At 46.8% G+C, this 27,797-nt stretch overlaps 1 protein-coding gene across 8 annotated transcripts in view; it reads right to left on the reverse strand.

Moving 5' to 3' along the window:
- Window positions 1–4,635: 4,635 nt before the first annotated feature.
- The window catches only part of CD58 (CD58 molecule), a 69,258-nt gene continuing 46,096 nt past the window's right edge, over window positions 4,636–27,797 (reverse strand). For 3 of the 8 annotated variants that reach the window (XM_060401658.1, XM_027973534.2, XM_027973510.2), the window contains one exon: window positions 4,636–6,169. In XM_060401658.1, coding sequence (XP_060257641.1) covers window positions 6,123–6,169 — 47 coding nt within the window. In that variant the 3' untranslated portion in view covers window positions 4,636–6,122. Of the gene's footprint in view, window positions 6,170–7,117; window positions 17,547–24,267; window positions 27,320–27,797 lie in introns of those variants that run through there. The other 5 variants (XM_027973526.2, XM_042253073.2, XM_060401654.1 and 2 more) reach the window with 2 other exon arrangements.

Consider the following 27,797-nt stretch of genomic DNA (forward strand, 5'->3'; position numbering starts at 1 on the left):
GCACCCCCCCCAGCCCCCACCACTAACCACTCCACCCAGATTTGAAAATCTTCCCCTACCTGCTCTCTTCTGCTGCCAAGTCCAGCTTAGAGCTCGCTCCCTCACTCTGTGGTTAACCGCACCTGAAAAGGCCTTCTTCAATCTAAACCTCCCAATGGCAGTGAGTTTGCATTTAATTTATTTGAATGGAATCACTTGCTTAGTTTCTCATTGTGCTATTTTTTTCCATCCTTCTTCTCAAGCTCCTATACTTTCTCTTCCCAATGGTATTCTGGCCCCGTCAGAGCACACCTGGGCCAGTTGTGTGCACCCTCCCACAGACCCCAGGCCGGGCTCTGCTGACCACACACACACAAGTGCAAGTGTTAGTCACTAAGTTGTGTCTGATTCTTTGTGACCCCACAGACTGTAGCCTATCAGGCTCCTCTAGCCATGGAATTCTCCAGGCAAGAATACTGGGGTGGGTAGCCCTTCCCTTCTCCAGGGGATCTTCCTAACTCACGGATTGAACCCAGGTCTCTTGCATCGCAGGCAGATTCTTTACTGTCTGAGCCACCAGGGAAGCTCTGCTGACCACAGGTTCTTGATAGATGCTACTCCTTGACTCCCAGAAAGAAGACAGACTCAGCCCGCAAATGTGTCCGATTAAATTTACCCAGTCTTATTTCTTGAGGATCAATAAGTCCGGAGTGATAGACAAATTGTATAGCTCTGGATATCATTTTGAACTTTTGACAAACGAATGAAAAGGAAAAACTCTAAAGCTTCAGTTGCCTGAAATACCCTTAGCTGATAATGAATGAAAAAGCAGTGCTTTGTTATTTAGAAACGTTTTATTTTTATGGGTTTTAAATCAGTTTCCTGTTTCAAGTTTTTCTTTGGTCTCATTTGCCTGTCACCTGGGACAGACGCAGGGAAACTCACCCCCGAGGCCCCGGACCACTTAGGTTGAACTGGCCAAACACCCTCTTCTGCATTTTCACGTGAAGGGCTATGCATGACCGCCCAGCCTAATGGCAGCTCCTTGTGCCTTGGAGAGCCTGGAACCCTTCCAGAGCACTCTTTAGATGAGGTTAAGCTTACAAACCTGAGTGTGGATTTGGGGTTACCCCTGTGTCAAACGGGCAACATCCCTTTATCCAGCGCCTGGGAGCGCAGGGCCAGTGAAGCCCGCTCTTGCTGGGTGTGGCTGCAGGTGAACAGACCTGTGCTGGATCACAGGGCGAAGGAGGCAACGTTGGATTTGGGGGTTCAATCTTTTTCCGGAAACTGCCCTCCAGTCCCCTGTGGTGGGAGTCAACCAGTGGACATGTCCCCCTTAGCTAAGAAAGGGGCAGAAGTCAGGGGGCCTCCAGGTGCGGATCAACCTTGGAGCTGGACGGAAGCCACTTCCCAGAAACTCACTGGAAGAACGCCAGGCACACAGGCTGCAGCTGCTAGGGAGGGCACCCTGCGCCCAGCAGTGAGAGCGTGGCTCTCCCAGCACTCATACCATGGCCGAGTCTGCTCGTGAAAAGAGGTGCTGCCCCTTGAAGGCCCCAGCACTCCAGAGAAGCTGGTTCGGGACTCTGCGTGAGCAATTACTCACGCCCCAGGAGAGAAGAGCCGGATGTGGGAGGGGCCTGCCTTTCCCCCACCCTCAGGGCTGTTTCCCTTGTTGCAGGGGCGGGTCCCCTGAGGCCTGAGGAGGTGTTGGCAAGGTGTCCTCACCAGGTGAAAGCCCAGGACAAACACCGAACCTGGATTCCTCTGGCAGTGGGGCTGCAGAAGAGCTGGCTTTGGTCCATGGCGGCTAGGAGAAGGGTCTCAGTCGGGGGGATACCCCTTTAACCCCAGGCTTGTCACCCCATGGGGAAGCTTGCCCTTCCCAGTGGGTGCGGAGAAACCCTCGCAGGAGTCTCAGCCCCTCTGCAGCCCCAGCTTGAGAGAAGGCCTCTGTTCCCCATGGGATGAGGGTGTGGGTAGTGACGTTGAGGTTCCCTCTTGCTCTGCCCTGACTGTAAGAGAAGAGGAAGTGCCCCAGTGGCATCGCCCATGGGACAAAGACCTTGCCCAGCCTCACTGCTCACGTTTATTACAGTTACTAAAGGGGTCTAGGGCACTCTCCAAAACTCACTCACTGCTCGAAGGAGAGGCCAGAACTCCAACTCAGGCTGTGTGGCCGCAGCTCAGGTGGTGCGGAGGCCACGGAGGGCTACTTCTGAGTTGGCCACTCCGGATACGGACCACAGGCTGGCTTTAGAGCCTTGAGGGGTGAGGGGCACAAGGGGGAATCCAAGACAGCCCGATTCCAAATGTTCCTTGAGCATCTGGGTGAGGTGCTTGGTCTTTTTCCAAAGAAATAATTTCTTTCTGGGAGAGAGGGAAAACAAAGCTCAAAAACCAGAGCCACAGAAATAGCCTGAGGCTGATCAGCCCTGACAGGCCAGTGGCTATGGTCTCCCACCGACAGCCTTGTCTGAAATAACAGAGGAGCCCGGCGCACCAGGCCCCATTTGCAAAATAGGTACCTTAAGCTCTGTCAGCCCAGATCCAGGAGTCAGACACTTCTTCAGATGCTGCTTCACGGGAGGGAGGGATGGAGGGAGAGGGAGAAAGAGAAAGAGAAAAAGAGAAAGGAAGAAGGAAAGAAAGAGCACAGGGAAGTGGAAAGGTGGGGCACCCAGCCAGGAGAAGAGGACTGGGCAACCAGAGTGCCTGGACCAGGTCTGGCTGGAGTTGGAGTAACTGCTTTATGGGAAAGATTGAAAGGTTAATATGAAACCAGCTGATGCTGAAAGAGAACAATTAGGAAGGTGTAAGGGGCTTTGTATTAGATTAATGGCTGCTGGAGGATAAAGTTTACAGCTTCCAGGAAAGAAGTGTGGCTCAGAAAAATCTTTTTCATTGACGGTTCTTGGTTGGGTTTTGCTGATATATTTTTTTCTTCTGGATAATTTAGAGAGAATGACCATTCATTCAGGTGAGATTCATTCTCTCCTTCCCTCCCCCACTCTCCCCTGCTTCTCTCTTTCTGTTTGGCAATGTCTAATTATCTTCAGGTTCTGGAATGAGTTTTAAGGTCCCACCTGTACCATTTCCCCCCAGCGAGACTTGTGATGCTCAATAAGAATATTCTCTTCAGTGCTGCTTGTGTTACGGGGGTATTTCAGGCCAGTAAGTGGTTTCACAGATCAATAGCTCAGCCCAGGAAAGATGTTCTGCATATGTGCTCAATTGCTAAGTCGTGTCCGACTCTTGGCTACCCCATGGACTGTAGCCCATCAGCTTCCTCTATCTGTGGAATTTACCAGGCAAGAATATTGGAGTGGGTTGCCATTTCCTCCTCCAGGGGATCTTCCCGACCCAGATTTTGAACTCGTGTCTCCTGCATCGCCTGCATTGGCAGGCGGATTCTTTACCACTGTGCCACCTGGGAAGCCCCAGAGATGTTCTGAGGTAAGACGTCAAAGAGCTAACTCAAGTGTGGGGAGCCAACGAAGGAGACTGGGGCAGGGGGTTCCCAAGCTTCTGCAACCCAGCAGCAACTCGGTTTCCCCCAGGGAGCTTTTAACATAACAGACTCCCAGCTCCACCTGGACCAACTGGATTAGAATCTCCGTAGGAGCCCTTGGGAGTCTGTATACAGAGTTCCCCAGGCAACCTCAAGACCAGCCAGTGTGGGAACCACTGGCCCAGGGGCACAAGGAAGAAAGGCAAGGGCCGGGGCCACTGGCCCTTTACAGTGTACTTGGTCATTTGTGTGACTTCCTAGGTCCCATCCCAGCTGGTGGGTTTCTTGGAACAGACACTGTGTTTTACTCATCTTTATGGTCCCTGCACAAGGCTGACCACATTCAGTTTTCAGGTTCACATTTTCAGAAGCCTGGATGGTAGAAACCCAGCTTGCACAAGACCACAGGATCCCTGAGATTGCAGGGCCCTTAGAGACCCTCCAGTGCAGTGGCTTGCAAACTGTGCCCTGGGGTCCCACCGCAGAACCCCAGAGACCACCACGAGGAAAGAGCAGAAGCCCATGGAGGGGGTCTTCAGGCTCCCCTCCACCCCCCCCCCCCCCCCGCAGCCTCTTCACCTCATACGGCTCTGTGTTACCTCTAAAGGGGAGCAGAATATGTCACCTAAAACATGCCACTGTGACCTATAGGTCATTTTGAATTAGGGTTTAAGAAACAGCCAGTGCAAAAAGACACCCTGACCCTCTTTTGTCCTCCTGAAAGCAGGAGATAAATCTCCCATTGAAAGGACCCTCCTTGTACCAGGAGGAAGGAAGGCATCCTTATCACCAGAGGCAGGAAATTTGGGGCCCAGAAGGCAGTATAAACAAACCCGGTTAGCTCTTCACCATTTATTCCCTTGGCTTGTCAACTCTTCCCAAATGTATTATTTCTTTATCCAAAAGGCCTAGAAGCTGCTTTTTCTGGTCGCTTCAGGTCTTCATTCTCCTGTGAAGACATTCATGTACATGTAAATAACTGATAAAATCCATATGCTTTTCTTTCATTGATCTGGCTCTGTCAGTTTAATTTTCAGACCCAGCCAGGCTCCCTAAGATGGTGAAGGAAAACTTCCCCTCTTGGTGCTTTTTTTTTTTTTTTTTTAAATAATGACCCAGAATGGAAACAACCCAAGCACCTCTGAACGGGTGGATACATTTTATTTATTTTTTAAAAATTTATTTATTTATTCGTGGCTGTGGCTACCAGTGGGCTTTTTTGAGTTGCAAGCCGTGGGGGCTACTCACTAGCTGCAGCGCACAGGCTGCTCACTGTGGTGGCTTCCCTTGCTGCAGAGCTGGGGCTGCAGGCGCGCAGGCTTCAGGAGTTACAGCGCTCGGGCTCAGCAGTTGTGGCACACAGGCTTGGTTGCTCTACGGCTTGTTCAGTCCTTCCAGACCAGGAATCAAACCCGTGTCCCTTGCATTGGCAGGATTCTTATCCACTGGACCATGAGGGAAGTCCTCCCTACGCTATTGCAATCACCTATTTGGCATTCCAGCTCCCACCCTCAGCAACCCCCAGTCCCAGTCCCATCTATTTTCCATCCAGTGTCCAGAATAATTCTGTCTAAACATAATGCTGGTCAGGTTGCTTTTCATTCAAGAGCCTACGTTGGATTTCCATTTCACTCACCCACAATCTGAGGTCCCATCCTTGCCCGGCTGCCCCTTGCTCATCTGCTCCAGCTACACTGTCGCCTTCGTGCACTGAACATACAGCCAGGCTCTAACCACACTGTTCCTTCTGCCTGAAACACTCTCCCCCCAGATGTCTGCCTTGCTGCTTCCTCTTTTCCTGACCACCACATACCATGAATGGTGCCCCATCCCATCAACCTCCAGTCCCCTCCTTTGCTCTGCTGAGTGTCTCCTCTACCAGGACATAAGCTCAAGGAGGAAAGGGACTTGGTTTTGTTCATACTGTATCCCCAGCACCGACAACAGTGCCTGGCGCATAGTTCGTTGTTGTTCAGTCCCTCAGTCGTGTCCAACTCTTTGCAAGCCCATGGACGGCAGCAAGCCAGGCTTCCTGTCCTTCACCATCTCCCAGAGTTTGCTCAAACTCACGTCCATTGAGTTGATGATGCCATCCAACCATCTCATCCTCTGTCATCCCCTTCTCCTCCTACCTTCAATCTTTCCCAGTATCAGGGTCTTTTCTAATGCGTCGGTTCTTTGCATCAGGTGGCCAAAGTGCAGGAGCTTCAGCATCAGTCCTTCCAATGAATATTCAGGACTGATTTCCTTTAGGATTGACTAGTTTGATCTCATTGCTGTTCAAGGGACTCTCAAGAATCTTCTCCAGCACCACAGTTTCAAAGCTCGTTCTTCAGTGCTCAGCCTTCTTTATGGTCCAGGTGCTCCATTAAATAAAGCTGTTTCCTGAAATAATCAGGTTGGTTTCCCATCTAAAATCATTCTGTATATTTTCTCCTTTATGCATGTCTATATTTTCTGAATTTTCTGCAGTCTATATCACTTTTAGTCACAAAGTGAGCAATAAATGAAGTCTTCTCCAGGACTGCTCTTTAGGGGGCCCTCTGGGGTCTGGTTGGCACCAGGTCTGTCCTTGGAACCATAAGGAAAACTAGGAGGAACAACTGGCTCCTGCTGGTGAACTGGGAACTTAGTCGTGCCAGGTAACAGCATCTTGTCTTGGAGTTAGTGGGAGAGCTGAGGAGGGGAGAGAGCAGTGAAAACATAACCAACAACAGCTGTGATACACACCCCTCTCTGCTCTGCGCAGTACACACACAGACACAAACCCTTCCAAGGCCCCAGCCCCCCAGGCCTGCCTCAGAGAAGGCCCTGCTGCCCTGGGCCGAGGTTTCGCTGGCACCACCTGCTTTCCTCCCTTGTCTTGTCTCTTTAGGGGCCCGCTCCGGGCCCGGTACCTGCCGCCTCCGCTCCTTTAAGCGACTTGAATCTAAAACAAAGGAGCAGCACTGAGGCTCTGGGGGCAGGTCTCAGGCCTGCGGGAGCCCCTCGTCTGTCTCTGTCAGGGGCCCTGCCTCCCCAATGTGGGTGGCACTCCCAGGTCGTCCCATGACTCGGATCCTGTTCACAGGAACTCAGCAGTTCCGGAAGAGAGCACAGCCTCACGCACTAGAAACGATTCCGGAAATGAAAGCTCCTTCACTTGGTCATTTTCTGGTGGAATGTTTTCTGATCTGCTTTCGTAAAGCCCATCTGAAACAGACGTCGGAAAAGAGAACTAGGAGGCCTCGTTTCCTCTCCAGCCCCAGAGCTTCCCTCCTGAGGGTAACTCAAAGTCCCAGAACCTGGCTCCTGCCTGTCTTCTTGTGAGGCACCAGCCAGGTCCCACCACCTCCAGGGACAGAGCTGCTGTCTCCTGGGCTAAGATGAGCCCAGGACACTAAAGAGCTCAGCTCTGTCAACTCCTACAGGGAGCCAGGTGGCAAATACTTTAGTCTTTCTGAGACACCTACAGTCTCATGTCTGTTGCTTCTGCTTCCCCCCCCCTCAAAACCATTCTTAGTTCTTAGAAATATAAAAACCATTCTTAGAAATATAAAAACCATTCTTAGTTCACAGCCCTCACAAAATACAGACTGTAAAGCTGGGCAAGGTACAGCCCTTGAGCCAAATGCAGCCCCCTACCTGCTTTTGTGAAATGAGGTTCTACGGGAACATAGCCACACTGGTCTATGTGGCCGCTCTCAGACTGTAGTAGCAGAATCGGGCAGTTGCAACAGAGTATAACTTTCCTGGTGACTCAATGGTAAAAAATCCTCCTGCCAATGCAGGAGATATGGGTTCAGTCCCTGGGTTGGGAAGATCCTCTGGAGAAGGAAATGGCAACCCACTCCAGTATTCTTGCCTGGAGAATCCCATGGACAGAGGAGCCTGGGGGCTACAGTCCGTGGGGTCTCAAAGGGTCAGACACGACTGAGCACACACACATACAACGAGAAGGCTGACAAAGCCTGAAATCGTTACTATCTGATCTTTTATAGAAGACATTTGCCAAGACCTGCTTCAGAGTGCTCATATAAATGACTCATAGGTATTCCAGCTTTTAAAGTACTTCACACACATTCCTACTTCTTACTGGAAACATTTTTTGACATTAGTAATTGTTCCATTTTACAGATGAGGAAACTGAGGACTAGAAAGGTTAAGGCTTGCCCAAGGTCACACTGCTCATGGGGATTTTGGACCAGACGAAGCTGCTCTGGAAAGAGCAATCTCTGAAGCCTGGAGTCTACCTTTTGATCTGCTCCATCAGGGAAGGAGGCAGTAAGCAGGTCCCTGGGTGCAGCCTCAGAGAGAGACACCAGGCATGGAAAGCAGCCGGGCTGGCCTGCACAGGCACTTCCAAGAGTCTCGTGAAATGAGCAGGGACTTCCTGGTGGTCCAGGGGTTAAGCATCTGCCTTACAATGCAGGGGACACAGGTTTGATCCCTGCTCTGGGAACGAAGATCCCACTTGCCATGGAGCAGCTAAGCCTGCAAATGCTGTGACTACTGAACCTCGGTGCTCCAGAGGCCCTGTGCACAGCTAGAGAGCCCGTGCTCTGCAAGGAAAGACCCTGAGTGCCACATTAATGAACAGAAAAAGTCCTCAACGTAAGTCCGTTTTGTGCAAGTCCTCTGCACAAAAAGTGCCGAGAATATCTTCAAAGGCTGTCTGTGTACAGGGAAGGCTACTGGCTGACTGGCTGGCAGGAAAGCAGCCCTTTCAAATCCACATTTGGCTTCTGTAAATAGTTAACAGGCAGTCACATCACTGTCAAGAGCAGGGAGCCGCAGCAATCCTCTCACAGAGTTCTGGAGAGGGCCTTGCACCCCACAGCCTCCCAGGACTGCTACTTCCCACAGAACTAAAGATGGCAACGCCATCACTGGCGTGAGAGAGACTCTCAGTGGACACTGGTGGCATTGCCACCCCTAAGAATCATTTCAGAAACACCCTCAGGTTCCTAGGAGCTCACTTCCTGGGCTGGGAGTATAAAGGGCTGGTGTCATCTTGGAGTAATCGTCCCAGTACACTCACTCACGTGAAACTAAATGATTGTTGTCCTACTCCAAACCCTCCCTGAGGAAGGCTGGTGTGTGCATGCTCACAATGCTGCCATTTCATAGAACGCATTAGGAGTGCTTCCTTAAAGACTTTGTGACCTTTCCTGCACCTTTGTCTTATCCATAGGGTGTGTCTGACTCCTGAAAACAGTTAGCCTTTGTGAAGCTTTGTTTGCATTTCCTTCCATCCAGCTTTGCTCCAGGACCTGTTTAGTGTGTCTCATGGAGTTGTTAGTTTTGGCTGTTGCCCTTGTTTATGGGTTTTTTTTTTTTTTAATTGGAATTAAACACCACAATTATAAATTAGGATCCCCAATATTTCTAGAAAAGTCAGACAACACTGGTTCTAAGTGTTGAAGTCAGTGGTGGAAACTAGGGAGCTGCTGCCCCTAGAAGGATTCTCCTGTTTGCCGCAGTCCTCACTGCTCCCTGTTGCCTCTTAGACACATGTGAGTACCATGACCCTCTCCTGCAGAGCACTCATTCCTCAGGGATGGAATTCCACATGTATTGATTTAACATACTCCTCAGAGGATGAGTTCAATGATGCCATCGTGGAGATATTTTAGTTTTCTATTCATTTTTAAAATCCTACTGCCTAGGTGCCTTAATTCATATTTGCTGAAGGAAAGCGGTGGCCAGAGGAGGAGGGAAGGGAAGAATTACTGATGACTTTCTGCAGCTGAAACAGAGAGAACTTAAATGACTTGCTCAGATTCGCAGAGCTAGCTAGTGACACAGCAGAAAGTCGGGCCCAAATTTCAAAGGCACATTTCTACTCCACTTTATCATTCTCTGTTCTGGTGCCTCTGCGGGCCCCTTTGGACTGTGAAGAAGAATTGCACCCTGAAAATTGTTATGGCTTTGGAGGCATGCCCGGCCTGGCACCTGAGAGCTGGTGTACTGGAACTGGGCTGCAGCTGGGTCCCTCTGCCACATGCAGGGGCAGCGCAGCCCTCTGCGCCCCCTCCATGTGGGCTCCTGGGGCACCATGGCCACACTTAGTGGACACGTAAGACCTGGGATCATCAATCTGTTGGAAGAAGAAATGTGACCATCTGCCACGTTCTTGGGATTCCCAGGCGACTCAGGCAGTAAAGAATCTGCCTGCAATTTAGGAGACCCGGGTTTGATCCCTGGGTCAGGAAGACACCCTGGAGAAGGAAATGGCAACCCACTTCAGTATTCTTACCTGGAGACTCCCATGGACAGGGGAGCCTGGCGGGCTACTGTCTGTGGGGTTGCAAAGAGTAGGAGATGACTGAGAACACACAGTATTAGGTTGATTTTGACATAAGACCTGTCAGAAGCATGTTATTCTCCATTTACAGACGAAGAAACAGGTCCAGAGATTGAGTTTCCAGAAGTCACACAGCCAGCGCTCCTGTCCTTAGTGTTGAGTCTCTGAACCCTGCTTCAGAGAAAGGGCCTCAGGGCGGGAAGGGAGGAGAAACCCGGTGTGTCCTGGGGAGGCGAGGTTCAGGAGCTCAGGCTTCCCACTGGGTGACTTTGGGCTCTTGTTCTGGAATTCAGTTTCCTCCCTCTAGAGGGAGGGGCTAGGTGGGATGGCCTCTTGTACTCTGTGGTTTTATGCTTCTCCAGCACAGGCCTGGGGTACAGGCAAGTGAGATAAGAACAAACACAATGGTGATCAAGGGTCATCCAAGAGATTGTTTAACCGATGACCCCAGAGCCACTGAATAGCCGAAGACCGTGTTTGAAACTTATCTCACCGGCATGTGCTTTGAACCTTGGGAGTGTCTCATTGTCCATGAGAAAAACGATTGTAGATGTGAATAGTCTGTGGGTGCTGTGTTAGCTTAATGGCAAAGGTCTGAGTGTCAGGCCCAAGCTCAAAAGATCAGGTCTTGGGTAGACGGCTGACCCTTTTTGAGACCCAGACGCCTTGTTTTTGGAAGATGCACACCTCACAGGGTGGCCAAGGGGTTAGATGAGTTTCCATAGAGGGAGCATCTAACACGGGACCTGGTAGGATTCCTACAAATCATCTGTCCTCCTCCCACTGTAGACGGAAAAAACCGAAGTGAAGAATGGAGCTAAACTGTGAATCCAAACTCAACAAGTGTTTGTGGAACCCCAGTTGGGTCCTGCCCTCCTCTTCCGCACATTGATGTGTTCACAACCAACTGAATAGGTACTGCTACTCCACTGCTGAGGGGCTTGCCAGGTGGCGCTAGTGGTAAAGAACCCGCCTGCCAATGCAAGAGACACAGGAGACGATCCCTGGGTCAGAAAGATCCCCTGGAGTAGGAGATGGCAACCCACTGCAGTATTCTTACCAGGAGAATCCCATGGACCGAGGAGCCTGGTGGGCTACAGTCCGTGGAGTTGCAGAGTCGGACACAACTGGATTGACTTAGCACGCACGCACACTCCGCTACTATTCAGAAGAAGACTGATGGTCAGAAAGGGCTTCAGCACGTAAGCAGAACTGAGATCTGAATGTTTGTCTGCTGGATTCGACCCCAAAGAGTCTTTTCACAGATTCTGAGAAACACCTCCAGGGCAGATGCTCTGGGGGCCAGGTCCCCTGGGAGGGAATTTAGCTTAGGGGTTGCTCTGGGAAGCTCCCCTGTTATATAGTTGTATTTAACATCCTCATATTCTTGGCATTGTGGAGGAAGGGCTGGAGCAAGGGTGCCCCTGCCCTTGGTTCTGGCTGGAACAACCAGCCTCAGGTCCACCTTGGGAGAGGGGATCTCTCAACTGCTTTCTATGGTTCAGTTCAGTCGCTCAGTCATGTCTGACTCTTTGCCACCGCATGGACTGCAGCACACCAGGCCTCCCTGTCCATCACCAACTCCTGGAACTTGCTCAAACTCATGTCCATTGAGTCAGTGATACCATCCAACCATCTCATCCTCTGTTGTCCCCTTCTCCTCCCGCCTTTAATCATTTCCAGCATCAGGGTCTTTAACAAAGAGTCCATTCTTCGAATCAGGTGGCCAAAGTATTGGAGTTTCAGCTTTAGCATCAGTCCTTCCAGGGAATGCTCAGGACTGATTTCCTTTAGGATAGACTAGTTGGATCTCCTTGCAGTCCAAGGGACTCTCAAGAGTCTTCTCCAACACCACAGTTCAAAAGCATCAATTCTTCAGTGCTCAGCTTTCTTTATGGACCAACTCTCACATCCATACATGACTACTGGAAAAACCATAGCTTTGACTAGACAGACCTTTGCTGGCAAAATGATATCTCTGCTTTTTAATATGCTGTCTAGGCTGGTCATAGCTTTTCCCCCTATGGTTAGTCAAGGCTTTTTTAGTATTGTCACTCCAGCTCCTCATAAGCATTACTATATATTTACATAGGATCTTGATGTTTACAGTGATTTCTCTTACCCACTGTGATGTGGGGGGAGAGTAGTAGTAATATTATCATCATTTTTCAGGTAGGACTAGGCTCAAGACGTCCCCTGACTTGCTGGAGGCCATGGCCCCCTCATCCACCTCTGAGAATCCTCTGCATCTTGCCAGCACGGCTCCTCTGCCCTTTCATTCTTTAGCCCTAAGGCCTAAGGGGTTCTTGTCACCCAAAGGTAGAGTTGAGGGGAGGGCTTACAGTCAGAGCACTCGTGAGTTCAGTGGTAACAAGGCTGCTCTTTCTTTCCAGGGATTGAGTCATTAATAGTTCCTTAAATATGCCCACCCTTCAACTTAGAGTGCCATTCAGTCTGCAGTGATCACTGCTGCCGTGGGTGTGGTATGAGAGGGTGGGTGAGTCACTTTACCCAGAGGCGTTCTCAGCCAGAGCAGTGTTCTGTGGGGGCTCACCAGCCCCGCCTGCCTGCCCTAGTCAGCCAGAGTGCTGAAACCTCTCCCTCTGGCCGCAGCAGTTCCTCAGGAAACTACCCCACCAGGCTGCGGCTTTCTGACTTTGCCTCACATTGTAACCCCTTCCTGGCCCAACTTGGAACACAAGTGTAGGCCTAAGCTCCAAGCTTCTGGCCTTGTCCACACCATTTGCTCCTAGATAATTCTCAGGCCCTGTCATCTATCAGCTAAGGTCTTAGGGTCAGGCACACCTGGGTTCAAATCTTGGCTCTACCACTTACTGGCAATGCAAATTCAACCATGTTGCTACACTGCTACAAATCACTGCTTTCCCATCTGTGTAATGGGAATAATAGTACTGCCTTACCTCCAAGAGAGGGGCGAGATGCAGCAGGCAATGTACTTAGCACAGAGACTGGCTCGTAGCAGATGTTCAATGAATTTCTCTGTGTATGTGTGTGTGTGACTGTATGTCTCTCCTGAGCACCCAGCTCCCCTCTACTGTGGTTCTGTTTTGTTTTTTTACCATATATCAATGTGAGTACCACAGGGCTAACCATTTGTATCTTCCCAAGCATCCTGATTTCACCCCTCCTTTTTCCTTTGGTTCTAACCTCTTCTATACCATTTTATTTTTCATAGCCTTTTGCAACTTTCATGCCCTCTGTCCGTTTTTAATGGTTTATAATAACAACATACTGTAGCAATATAACATTTTTCAGTCTTATCCAACAGGACAGGGAGTGGAAACTGATGGACTAGCTGTGAAACATTGATTGAAGCAATGAATTATTTTCTTTAAAAAAAGAATAAAAATTTGCAATTCACAGAAGAGCAAGTGCAGATGCTCAAAAAAATATGAAAAAGTGTCAGACTCTAGTAATCAGGGAAATGCAAATGTAAATAGCATTGAGCTGCTTCTTTACTTCTAACAGAATGATCACAGTTTAAGACTGATATTACTGGCTTGACCAAAAAGTTTGTTTGGGTTTTTCCATACTGTCTTATAGAAAGAACCCCCTGTATGAACTTTTTGGCCAACCCAATACCTATTGTTGGTAGGAATGCAGGGATAAAGGTTACTTTAATCATTGCTCTTGGATTCCACAGCTTTTGCAAATCACCCTGGCACCATCCATTAAAATTAAAAATACATAACATATACCTTTTGCCTAGCAGTTCCTGAAAATCTACCCCATAGAAATAAAAATATCAGAATATTTAAAATAAAAATAAAAATATCCTTATGCACCAAGATTTCTGACTATGTGCATAGGGATATAGAGTTAACTTTATATCCTGGAACTTTATATCGTGGAAAACAAGCAAAACCTAGAAACAGAGAAAATGCCCTTCGAAAGGGGTATTGTTGAATATATTATGACATGCCAGGGAATATTCTGCAGCCATTAAAAAGAATAAATTGGAGCTATGTCCCGTGACTCATGGGGATTGCCATGAATAATTGATGAGAAAAAGCAAAGTGCAGGACACTGGTTATAAAATTTTAAAGCTGAAATAATGCTAGTCTCCCTTCCCCACCCTCCCTACCCCAGATCCCCACTGTGCAAATGAGCCAATATACATGAGCATGGAGAAGAACATGGCAGTATCCTAACCCAGGGTCACTATGGTTTTGGAGGGGAGGATAGTTATATGGCAGGAGAGAGATGGGAGAAAGGAAGGGAGAACCCAATCTGAAGAATAAAGAAAAGAGAAAAAGACTGCATTGAAATGTATGTGTGTGTATGTATATATATATATATATTTAATAGGGGCTTCCCTGGTGGCTCAGATGGTAAAGAATCTGCCTGCAGTGCAGGAGACCTGGATTTAATCCCTGGCTTGAGAAGATACCCTGGAGAAGGGATGGCTACCCACTCCAGTATTACTGCCTACAGAATTCCATGGACAGAAGAGCCTGGCAGGCTACAGTACATGGGGTCACAAAGAGCTGGCCACAACTGAGCGACTAAGCACCGCACAGCACATAACATGTGCAGATTTATGTATTTATGTATTAATTAATCTGTGTAAGTAGATGTAAGAAGAAAATTTTAAATTATATATACAAACCTTGTATATTTTTGTTAACCTAAAGCAACCAAATGTACATTTCCTTCACCAATGGTGTCACAGACAGCCAAGATCTTTTCACTGAGAATAAGCCTGTTTTGGGGGGGGTTCGGCCCTTTCTGCCTTATGTACAAAAATCACACATTTAGTGCTTTGTCCTATAGTTTCTAATTTCTGTTTCTGTAGAGTGCAGTGAGAACCTGGACACTTGGAAAATAAGTTTGTACAGCAATCTTTTAGATATTATGCTTCCCCTTAATCTATTCAGTTCTCTTGCCTACACGCAATTCAACAGTAAACTTATTTTAGGATCTCACCTTTACTGTTTTCCCAAAACTGTCCCCTGGGTTCTTACAGAAACAATGATTCTCTTTCTCTTCTATTCACATTTCCTCAGTTTTGCGACATTTGTTAAGGTACAACTGGCATAAAACAGCCTTGGGAATACATACATCTCTCTGTAGGTGACATTCACGTGAACAGGCAGACGCCATTGTATGTGGCCTCCTGGAAGGTGTGGGCGCCTTCAGGTGGCATAGTCAATGTGCACCCCCACGTGCACTGAGAGAAGGCACAGGGCCATGGATCCTGGCCGGTAAGTTACCAGAAGCAGGACTTCATTGAAAACCCTTCTGTGCTGAATTGGTAATCCCTGCTGGATCACATCCAGCTCTCTGATCCTCACTCTGTCGATTATTCTATGACTGAAACGTCTAAGGTTGCACGTGGGTGTCGGAGTCATGGAAGTTTGCAGCCTTCTTCCTGCAATACATCCTGGAATGTTTTTGTTAATATGGCAAAACATCTGGGTCCAGTGGCCTGTCTAGGGTGGGCAGACCTCATGCTTACAGTCTTGTCTTGGGACAGGTGATGCAGGGCTGGGACAGGACTCTGGCCCACCTTCAAATCCCCTGACTGCCTGTGTAACTTTGGGAACGTCATCTTACATTACTACACCTGTGCCCTTGTTTGCAAAATGGTGTGATACTATTTAATTCACAGAGGCTCACATGAGATGAATGATTTTAAAAGTATTTGCAGAAGGATAAGATCATCTGGATTATTTTCATCTGTGTACACCCTATATGGTGTGATCACTCACCTAGAGCCAGACATCCTGGAATGTGAAGTCAAGCGGGCCTCAGGAAGCAACACTACGAACTAAGCTAGTGGAGGTGATGGAATTCCAGTGGAGCGATTTCAAATCCTAAAAGATGATGCTGTGAAAGTGCAGCACTAAATATGCCAGCAAATTTGGAAAACTCAGCAGTGGCCACAGGACTGGAAAAGGTCAGTTTTCATTCCAATCCCAAAGAAAGGCAATGCCAAAGGATGCTCAAACTACCACACAGTTGCACTCATCTCACACGCTAGTAAAGTAATGCTCTAAATTCTCCAAGCCAGGCTTCAGCAATACGTGAACCGTGAACTTCCAGATGTTCAAGCTGGATTTAGAAAAGGCAGAGGAACCAGAGATCAAATTCCCAATATCCGTTGGATCATTGAAAAAGCTAGAGAGTTCCAGAAAAACATCTACTTCTGCTTTATTGACTATGCCAAAGCCTTTAACTATGTGGATCACAACAAACTGTGGAAAATTTTTCAAAAAATGGGAATACCAGACCACCTGACCTGCCTCCTGAGACATCTGTATGCAGGTCAGGAAGCAACAGTTAGAACCAGACATGAAACAACAGACTGGTTCCAAATTGGGAAAGGAGTATGTCAAGGCTGTATATTGTCACCCTGCTTATTTAACTTATATGCAGAGTACATCATGAGAAATGCTGGGCTGGATGAAGCACAAGCTGGAATCAAGATTGCTGGGAAAAATATCAATAACCTCAGATATGCAGGTGATACCACCCTTATGGCAGAAAGCGAAGAAGAACTAAAGAGCCTCTTGATGAAAGTGGAAGAGAAGAGTGAAAAAGTTGGCTTAAAACTCAACATTCAGAAAACCTAAGATCATGGCATCTGGTCCCATCACTTCATGGGAAAGAGATGGGGAAACAATGGACACAGTGACGGACTTTATTTTGAGGGGGCTCCAAAATCACTGCAGATGGTGAGTGCAGCCATGAAATTAAAAGATGCTTGCTCCTTGGAAGGAAAGTTATGACCAACCTAGATAGCATATTAAAAAGCAGAGACATTACTTTGCCAAAAAAAGTCCATCTAGTCAAAGCTTTGGTTTTTCAGGTAGCCACGTATGGATGTGAGAATTGGTCCATAAAGAAAGCTGAGCACCGAAGAACTGATGCTTTTGAACTGTGGTGTTGGAGAAGACTCTTGAGAGTCCCTTGGACTGCAAGGAGATCCAACCAGTCCATCCTAAAGGAACTCAGTCCTGAATTTTTTTTTTAACTTCTATTCTTTGATGTTCATTTTTTTTTAAATTTTATATTAATTGGAGGCTAATTACTTTACAGTATTGTGGTGGTTTTTGCCATACATTCACATGAATCAGCCATGGGTGTGCATGTGTTCCCCATCGTGACCTCCCTCCCACCTCACTTCCCATCCCATCCCTCAGGGTCATCCCAGTGCACCAGCCCTGAGCACCCTGCTTCATGCATCAAACCTGGACTGGTGATCTATTTCACATATGATAATACATGTTTCAATGCTATTCTCTCAAATCATACCATCCTTGCCTTCTCCCACAGAGCCCCAAAGTCCGTTCTTTACATCTGTGTCTCGTTTACTGTCTCGCATACAGGGTCATCGTTACCATCTTTCTAAATTCCATATATATGCATTAATATACTTCATTGGTGTTTTTCTTTCGGGCTTACTTCACTCTGTATAATAGGCTCCAGTTTCATCCACCTCATTAGAACTGATTCAAATGCATTCTTTTTAATAGCTGAGAAGTATTCCATTGTGTATATGTACCACAGCTTTCTTATCCGTTCACCTGCCAATGGACATCTAGGTTGCTTCCATGTCCTGGCTTTTGTAAACAGTGCTGCAATGAACATTGGGGTGCATGTATCTCTTTCAATTCTGGTTTCCTCGGTGTGTCTGTCCAGCAGCAGTCCTGAATATTCATTCATTCATTCATGCTGAAGCTGAAACTCCAATACTTTGGCCACCTAATGCGAAGAACTGACTCATTGGAAAAGACTCTGATGCTGGGAAAGAGATTGAAGGAGGGAGGAGAAGGGGATAACAGAGGATGAGATGGTTGGATGGCATCACCGACTCGATGGACATGCGTTTGAGTTAACTCCAGGAATTGGTGATGGACAGAGAAACCTGGCATAGTGCAGTTCATGGGGTCACAAAAAGTCAGATACAACTGAGTGACTGAACTGAACTCAACTGTACTGAACCGAACACCCTATACGTTGTTTGTAACGACAGGATGGCATGAGGGACTCCATCCCTACAACAAGCAGCAAGATTTACAGCAAGGAGCCTACCCTTTGGAGGCAGATAGAGGGGATCTGGATGCACTTTCACCAGAATTTCACTGTACAATTTCACTGGTGCAAGCCACTTTATCTCTCTGAGCATTAGCTTTGTCATCTGAGAAGCGGAGAACAAGAATTGGAAAATCACATCTAGCTTGAGCAGTGATGGCGGTGGTGGTGGTGGTTTAGTCGCTAACTCATGTCCAACTTTTGCGACCCCATAGACTGTGGCCTGCCAGGCTCCTCTGTCCATGGGATTCTCCAGGCAAGAATACTGGAGTGGGTTGCCATTTCCTTCTCCGGGGTCTCTTCCTGACCAGGGTCTCCTGCATTGCAGGCAGATTCTTTACCAACTGAGCTACGAGGGAAGCCCAAAGTTGAAGAGAAACTGCCTATGGTGAGAATTATAGATTAGGGTCCAAAGATGTCTGGAACACAGGAGAGGCCAGACAGATGTCATTCTTGAGGACATGACTTAGTCCATAAGCTAAGATCTAAAAGAAACTTCATGTCTTTTAGTTTCTGTAACTCAAGTCATTTCTGACTCTTGAGTTCTCGTCTTGTTGGTAGAAAACTTCAACCCCAGCCCTTCTGGGGAGCCTCCCCACTCTGGCTCTGTGGACTGTGACTTTATGCTGAATGACCTGAGGGTTAAGGGTGCTTGACCTTGACCTTTTGCCCACACGGGTTAGGCTGGATCTCCTTTGCCCTGTCCATCTGACCTGTGGCTCTCTATTGCTTACAGGACACAGTTCGAGTGTGCAATTATCTTTGTGGCTTGGTACATAAAGCCAGGAAGCAGAGGAGTGCAACGCAATAGGAAAGAGTAGGGCCTATGGATAAAGCCAAGCCCATCTAAAAACATCCAAATCCGAAACAAATGGCTCACACCGTGAGGGCCAAACAAAACGAATGGGCCTCTCTTCTCCTCTGTAGTCACAGTGGGCCTTCCCTCACCTCAGCCTCGGCTGGGAATACTCATTCCCAGGGATCAGTTTTTCATCTTGTCCAAACTCTACAAGCAAGGCCTTTCCTCCCCATTTCTGGTGCTCCCTGTCCCTTCCTTGTTTTATTTTCCTCTAAAGCCCTTAGTGGTGTACTTTTCTTATTTATCCTGTTTAGTGTCGATTCCCCTCCATTAGAATGCAGACCCATGAAGGCAGGTTTTCATTTCTTTTATTTATTGTTATATCCCAACTGCCCAGAACAGTACCTGGCACATAGTAGGCACTCAATAAATGTGTTGAATGAAATAAAATGGATGGATTTTTGAACGAATGGACATACGGATGACTGAATGAATTCACTGTTGATTGGTCAAATTGGTTTCCTTTCTCCCCTTCCTATGATACTTGTGCTTTCAGAAGGTTCTCATCTGGGCTGCAACTAGGGTGAGGTCAGTGAGGCACTCACTTTGGGTACAAAACTTCACTGAGAACCAAAAAAGCTCAGCAATTAAATAAGGATATTTAATGCAATTGTTTGAAAAATCAAAATTAATGCCAAAAACTCTGTGATGAGCAAAATCTCAAATTTTTAAATGAAGACATGATCTGAAAGAAACTGCAATGAGCTAAACTGAAAATTATTAAAGATTGTCACTTGATCAAGAGGAATTCTCAAACATGGCAATGTTCTGAATTGAAAATAAGGTAAGCAAAGAGGCAGGATTTGAAAGTTTTATGAGTTTTTTTCATTAAAGCCAGAAAAGTAACAGTCTAATTAATTCTGGGGTAAGTAAAATATTTAAATGTAAAATAATGTTAGGTTTTAATATTAATTAAAACTTTTCAATTTTTTTTTTTTTTTTAAATAACACTGTGTAGTTTGTGAGATATTAGTTCCCTGACCAGGGATTGAACCCAGGCCCACAGCAGTGAAAGCAGAGAATCCTGGCCACTGGATTGCCAGGGAATTCCTTTTTTTCATTTTTTAAAAGCTGTTTTAATGTTCTGGAGAAATATGACTTGTTAAGAAAGACATGCACACATAGGAGCACGCATTTTTCTTTTGCTGTAGAATCTTATTTAGGTTGTTTCTCAGTAGATGCATGATCTCAGTAGACGCGTGTCAGCTAAGCAGCGTTATGAGTCATCCCTTCCCAACAGGCCTCCAGAGTTTTCACAACCTGAACTACTTTCATCTAAATGAGTAAGAGAAACCTCCATACTCTCCCCATGGTGGCTGCACCAATTCACATTCCCCCCAACAAGGTATGAGGATTCTCTTTTCTCCACATTCTCACCAACGCTTGCCTTTTTGATAATAGCCATTCTAATAGGCATGAAGTGATACCTCACAGTGGTTTTGATTTGCATTACCCTATGATTAGTGATTCTGAACATCCTTTCATGTGTCTGTTGTCCATCTGTATGTCTTCTTGGGAAAAATGTCTTTTCTGCTCCACTGCCCATTTTAAAATTGGGTGTGTGTTTTTGCTGTTGTTACTGTTGAGTTGTATGGTTTCTTTACAGATTTTGGATATTAGCGCCATACTGGATATATGATTTGCAAATATCTTCTCTTATTTGATAGGTTATCTTTTCATTCTGTTGATGGTTTCCTTTCTTGTGCAGAAGCTTTTTAGATTGACATAGTTCCATTTGTTTATGATCCAGCTCTCCCACTTCTGCATATTTATCCAAAGAATCTGAAAACACTAGTTCAAAAAGATATATGTATCCCTATGTTCATCACAGCATTATTTAAAATAGGCAAGAGATTAAAAACAACCTAAGTTCCCGTCAATGGATGAATGGATAAAGAAGATATGGTATATACACACACACACACACATATATAGATAGACAGATAGATACACACACACACAATGGAAAAAAATGAAATCTTGCCATTTGCAATAACATGGATGTACCTTGAGGTTATTATATTAAGTGAAATAAGTCAAACACAGAAAGAAAATTACCTATGATTTCACTACTATTTGGAATATAAAAACAAAAAAACCAACCAAACAAAAAACAAAATAAATAAACAAACCAAATCAAACACAAAGATATAGAGAATGGATTCCCTGGTGGCTCAGATGGTAAAGAACCTGCCTGCAACGTGGAAGATCTGAGTTCAGTCCCTGGGTCAGGAAGGTCCCCTGGAGAAGGAAATGGCAATCCACTCCAGTACTCTTGCCTAAGAAATCCCAAGGACAGAGGAGCCTGGTTCATGGGGTTGCATGAACACAACAGAGCAAGTAACACTAGGCTACCAAAGGGTAAAGGGTTGGGGGAAGGGGAGGACAAAATAGGTAAAGAGGATCAACTCTGTGGTGACAGATGGAAATGAAATGTTTGGTGGTGAGCATGCTGCAGTGTTTACAGAAGTAGAAATATGTCGTGCTCATGAATTTATGAATGTTATAAACTGATGTTACCTCAACGAAAAACACATTTAAAATAAATACTAAAAAGGGAAATGAGGGCTTCCCTTGTGGTTCCATGGTAAAGAATCCAGCTTTCAAAGCAAGAGACATGGGTTCAGTCCTTGGGTCAGGAAAATTCCACATGCCACGGAGCAACTAAGCCTGTGTGTCACAACTGCTGAGTCTGTGCTCTAGAGCCCAGGAACCAGAGCTACCGAGCCCACGTGCGGCAACTACTGAAGCCCACAGGCCTAGAGTCCGTGCTCCACAGCGTGAGAAGCCCCAGCAGTGAGAAGCCAGTGCCCGCAACTAGAGAGTAGCCCCTGCTTGCTGCAAACAGAGAAGAGCCTGTGACGCAAACAAGACCCAGCACAGCCAAAAATAAATGAGATACATTTTAAAAAATAAAAAATAAAAATGTAAGACATCAGAGGATCGCAGGAGTCTGGTGAAGGAGGTGGTCTTGATTGGGACACTTTTCAGTGATTCCCAAATCAAGACACATAGGCCGACGACTTTGATCATTAGTTTTCCGTTTTCAGGAAGGGATTTTTTTCCCTGATGTTTATTTATTTATGTGGCTGTATCGGATCTTTGTTGCAGCACACAAACTCTTAGCTGTGGCACGTGGGATCTAGTTCCTGGAGCAGGGATCAGACCCGGGCCCTCTTCATTGGGAGCCACTGGACCACCAGGGAAGTTCCCAGGAAGGAATCTTGAAAAAGAAATATTGAGAGAAAAAGAAAGACCAAGAAGAGGAAGAGCCTGGCAAAAGAGGAAGGGCTTTCTTACCACGCAGACGTCAGACAATAACACAGGCAGCCCGGGCAACCCACACACTTGCTCACTTTGCTCTCACTTCCACCATCGTCTATTCCTTCCATTCTGACCCAGAGGAATGGGTACCTCCCAAGATGACATGTGCCGCAACCCCACACAGGATGCTGAGCTGAGCCAGGCCCCTGACTACATGGCCCCAGCGGCCAGTGCCATGCTTCCTGGGGGTGGTGTACAAGCCTGACACTTGGTGAGGGGTTAAATCTGAGGGTGGATGTTAGGAGACCACCCTGGTGGCACCCAAAAGCACTGGAGCCAAGGCTGAGATTTCCGGGCTCCTGCTTCTGGCCCCTTCACTGGACTACCTGTTCAGTGGCTGGTCCAGTTCCCTTCCCTCTCTGAGCCCCAGGCTTTTCATCTGTCTAATGAGACCTGGGTTCAATTCCTGGGTCGGGAAGATCCTCTGGAGAAGGAAATGGCAACCCACTCCAGTACTCTTGCCTGGAGAATCCCATGGACAGAGAAGCCTGCCATGGGGCCGCAAGAGGTGGACACGACTTAGTGACTGGACCACCAATGAGACCTCTGAGGACCCCTACAGCTTTGAATCTAGAAGGTAGAACTCAGCATAATATTTGGTGCCTTTGATAGGCGGTCAACACAAGTGGTTAAAAGCAAGCCCTCCCTCTAGAGAATACCTAAATTATGGATAAATTTTTCCTTTGAGTGAACATAAAACTTGGAAAAGCATTTCCAGGGACTCCCAACTATATGTAGAAAATAGACCACAGGCACCTGTCTTTTCGCAGTGTGGTTGGTGGTCAAGAGGCCTCAGGGGCCACACTGCCTGGGTTTGAATCCTAGTCTGACTGACCTCAGACAAGTGCACGTCAGTTGTCTTGCTTCTGAGATAAGGAAAGTTCTAGGACCTGCTTGTCCCTTGGAGAGGGCTACCAGTGGAGACATTTTTTGGGAAGAGGGGCCAAGATGCAAAGATGGGTGTGACTAAAACCTAAGGTTGAAGGCTGAGGCTGTCGGGTAGACAGTTGATGGTGGAAAGGAGGTCCCAGTGGCTTTGCAAGAGGACGCCCCCAGGAGGAGGACAGGGGTGGGAAGCACGAGGCAGTGTGGAAATGGGAGCGCGGAAGAAGGCAGGTGACCGGGGGATGTGTACATGGGGCAGAGCCTGGCTGAAGAGGGAGAAGGGAGAGACACAATGGGACAAGCTGTCTCAAGATTCCAAATTAAACTCTGGTGTAAGGGGCTTTCATAGATTCACTTCAGCTAGTGTCTGAAGCTAGTTCTTTGCTCGATCTTCCAAACAGGAAGCTGCCTTTTGACCTGGTAACTTCAGGTTCTGGGTAGAGAAACATAGAGTCCCAAGAGGAAGAAGTTGCGTACATAGCCTTTCAGCCTCCAAAGAGCTGAGCCCAGGCTGAGGAGCCGATGGGGAAGTCCTGCTTCAGGGTAGGAGGCCAGTCCCCTTCCTATTCTTTTTTTTTGGGGGGCCAGCCACTAGGCTTGAAGGATCTTATTTCCCCGACCAGAGATCAAACCCGTGCCCCATGCAGTGGAAGCTCAGAGTCCTAACTGCTCGGCGTCTGATTAAAGCTCGGAGTCTTCCCCATCAGGGAAGTCCCAGTTCCTTAGTTTTTTTAGTAATGAGTTTTATTAGGACATAATCCACATACTATACAATCCACCTAATTTAAAGTGTACAGTTCAGTAATTTTAGTCTTTTCAGAGTTAGGCAATCACTTCTAGAAGGTTTTCATCATCCCCCCAAAGAAACCATGAGCAATCACTCCCTCCCCACACCCAACATCCTCCTCCCAGCCCTATTTGGAAATTTTGTATAAATATAATTGTATAACATGTGATCTCTTTTTAAAAACTGGGGCGAATGCATGTTCAGTTATGTCTGACTCTTTGCGACCCCATGGACTGTAGCCCGCCAGGCTCCTCTGTCCATGGAATTTTCCAGGCAAGAATACTGGAGTGGGTTGCCATTTCCCTCTCCAATATATTTGCTTTATAATGTTAGTTTCTCCTGTACAAAGAAGTGAGTCAGCTGTATGTGTACATATATCCCCTCCCTCTTGGGCCTCCCTCCTACCCCCCAGTCCCTCCCCTCTAGGTCATCCAGAGCACTGAGCTGAGCATGCCACACTGTACCGCAGGCTCCCACTAGTTAGCTATTTCTCACATGGCAGTGCACATGGGCTTCTTTCACTTAGTATATTTTTAAGGTTCATCCACTTTGTAGCATGAATCAGAACTTCAGTATTTTGAGTTTTGAAAAATGTTGTTTAATATTATACAAACACACCATAGGTACAGTCTGTTGTAAATATTATGTGGGTCAAGAAATAACAACGTTAACTCCCCTAAAGCCCTCAGACCCCTTCACAGTCAGTATTCCCTCCCCACCCGCCAACCACTTAGAGTAAGAATGACTTTTTCTTTACCATGTATCATCAAACATTTGCATTACTAAAGACCTTTGAGTATTATTCCATTGTATGGATAGACCACATTTCATTGGTCTATTCATCCATGTATGTGTATTTGGAGTATTTCCATTGTTTGGCTGCTGTGAATGATGACCTGTGAACATCCGTGTGCAAGTTTTTGTCTGGACGCATTTCTCCTGGGTATATTCCAATGGGTGGGATTGCTGGGTCTTATGGTTACCTCCTTCTTCCTTTGCATACACTTCCATTTTAAGACGTGGTATATATCCCACAAGTGGTCACAGGTCTGCCTGCTCTGCCACACTATGAGCTTCCTTCATCTTGAATACCCTGCCAAACCTAGTGCTTGTGTGTGTACGTGTGTGTGCAAAGTTACACAGTCATGTTTGACTCTTTGCAACCTCAGGAACTGCAGCTCACCAGGATCCTCTGTCCATGAGATTCTCCAGGCAAGAATACTAAAGTGGGTTGCCATGCCCTCCTCCAGGGGATCTTTCCGACCCAGAGATTGAACCTGCATCTCCGCATCTCCCGTACTGCAGGCAGATTCTTTAGCACTGAGTCACCAGGGAAGACCAACCTAGCACCTAGAGAGCACTAAACTATGGTAAGGGGCCCTCCACTGCTTCAGATGATGCTTACAGGCAAAATAAGAAGAGGTCTGTGAACTGACCATCCGATCTCACAAGAGGGTCTGGCAAACTTGATCTCAGCAAGATCTTGGTAAGCTTGGCAAGTAGTGAGAGTGAAAGCCTGACTGACCTGTGTTCAAGGAAGAATGGGGAGAGAAGAGTCAGAAAAAGAAAGTACAGATCATTCCTTTGAGGAACTTTTCATAAAGAGAGCAGAAAAGTGAGACAAGAGCTGGATGGGAAAGTGTAGTCAAGAGTATTTTGTTTTTTCTTAAAGATATGAGAAATGACAGAATGTATGATGTCATAGAAAGGTAAGAGCTGATGACGGGAGAGAGGGGTGGGCAAAGACAAGAGTGATGTCCTTATGTAGATGAGGAGAGATGGGATCCAATGCAGAAGCAGTGTGAATGATCCATCCCCTGAAAGTCACATTGAAACCCTAACTCCTGCTGTGACTATATTTGGAGGTAAGGGCTGGGAGGAGGGGATACAGGTTAAATGAGGTCATAAGGGGAGGCCCCCAATCCAACAGAACTGGTGCCCTTCTTAAAGGAACAGATACCAGATCTCTTCTCCCTGCCATGTGGGGACATAGCCAGACAGGAAGAGACCTTACCAGGAACCACACTGGCTGGCATCTGATCTGGGGCTTAGCCTCTAGATCTAGGACAAATACATTTCTGTTTTTTAAGTCACCCAGTCTATGGTATTTTGTTATGGCAGCCCAAGCAGACTAAGACAAGTGGAAAGATTGGTTTTAGGAGGAGTGAGACGAGTTCACCCACAGTAACAGGAGGGGAGGCAAGGCACATGGGTGCTGACGCAGCTGGGTGGGAGGTGTGGGAGGGTGGGGAGTGGGAAAAGGGGTCTCCTCAGTGCTTTTTTTCAGTGATATAGGAAGCACAATGAGAAGTTGAGAATGAGGACACAGCGTTATGGGTGTAAGAAGAGCAATGAGGAAGCAGCGAATGGACCAGCGTGATCCAACGAGGACATCTGAGAAACACTGGGAATCCCTTTGAGGTGTGCAGTCGCTGAAGTGAAACTCATCAGCCAGGTGGTTTGTTTTTCTCCAGAATGTTTAGCAGTTTGACTGGAGGGAAGGTAACTTGTACAAGTGACTATAACCGCAGCTGGGGGCTGGCCAAGTATAGGGGTAAAGAGTGAGGGTGGAGTTGTCCTGTTGAACACTGCAGACCCCAAAGAGTGAAGAGAAGGAGGGCTCAGAGGGGATGAGGGCCAGGGAAGAGGCAGGGTGGCCAGCTTGCAGGTCCTGGTGGGACCGCTGGAGTTTTGGATGAGGGCCCCTTGGGGGTGTGGTGTGGAAGACAGCAAGCAAAGAGGGCATGCTATCGCTAGTGAGGGGCTGCTAAGGGAGGGGGGGCTAAGATATTGAGGGGCTGCAATATTGCTGAAAAGGCCAGGAGCGGGGCCTAGGCGGTGCTGGGAAAGGAAGCTGAGATCCCTGGGGGAGACCATGCCAGGGTATTGGAAGCTGCAGGTTTTGAAAACACTCCAGTTCTGAAAGGGGCAGTGTTGAGAGTGGTTTCCACCTGGTGTTAAAATCTTCATGGCATGAGGAATAACAAAGATAACTCGGAAAAGGGCTATTGGGTGGTGTGGGTCTGCTGGCGTGAGCATCAGAGCTGGAGAAGGAGCAACGGTCTGGAAGCAGAGCTGAGCCAGGAGGATGCCGCTCCTCCCCTGAGCCCACTGTACAAAGCGCACAGGAGAGGAGTGCTGGCCCTCGAGATGGCTGCCAGGGCTCATGAGAACAGAAAGGGGATGTGGACATTCATTAAAGAGGATACAAGGGATTTTACTGGTGATAGATGGGGTCAGAAAAGTCCAGGGAGACCATATGGGGACCAAAGTCTGGAAGATGAAGGAAATTCTGGGAGTTGTTTCCCCATATATATACACATACTTACATTATTTACAAAGATTAACATCTCTAGAAAAATACAATTTATAATAAACAAGGAACAAGATAGCATCCAGTTATGTTCAGTGTGGGTGACAGAGTAGAAGCTAATGCCTGTTGTGTGTTAGTCCTTCTTTCTTCTAGGAAACATTACTTCTCATAAATGGTCCATTTCAGGCAGACTTTCAGAGTTTCCTCAAGGAGAAGGTAATATATGAATGGTAAATCAGATGCCTTCCCGAAGCGACTGAAATAACTTAATTACCATGTGTTCCATTTCATCTTCTGTTACTAAACAACAGGCACTATAAAAGAAATATCTCATATTAGAATAAAACACAGTCAATCTGTGCTGCAGTATATGAGTCTAAATGACCCTCTTATTCTAATGCAGGGAGCCCTTTTGTAATAAACCCATCAAAAGCAAGAGTTCTAGGGAGCAGAGGTGGAAGGAGACTGGTCTTGGGTCCTTATGGGATGGTAGCTGGAGATCTGCCAGGAGTGCTGTCCTGGTGCACAGCACAAATTCAGAGTCCCAGCTTCTCAAACCAACTCAGTCTTGATCTTTTTACACTTGTGCTTTTTGCATTTTGTTTTTCATCTGACATTTACTCTTCTATGTGACACATAAAAGGATTTTAACTTTTTGTTTCTTCAAATGTTTTCTAAGTATGCTGTCATTTTAAAAGTAACTTCTCTTCACTACTTTAAGATGGAGCTTTTTATCAGATGTGTAATTCCTGTACTAAATAGTACTTGATTATTATTTTCGTTATGATGTTT

The sequence above is a fragment of the Ovis aries genome, chromosome 1 (genome assembly GCF_016772045.2).
Source record: "Ovis aries strain OAR_USU_Benz2616 breed Rambouillet chromosome 1, ARS-UI_Ramb_v3.0, whole genome shotgun sequence".
Taxonomy (NCBI): Eukaryota; Metazoa; Chordata; class Mammalia; order Artiodactyla; family Bovidae; genus Ovis; species Ovis aries.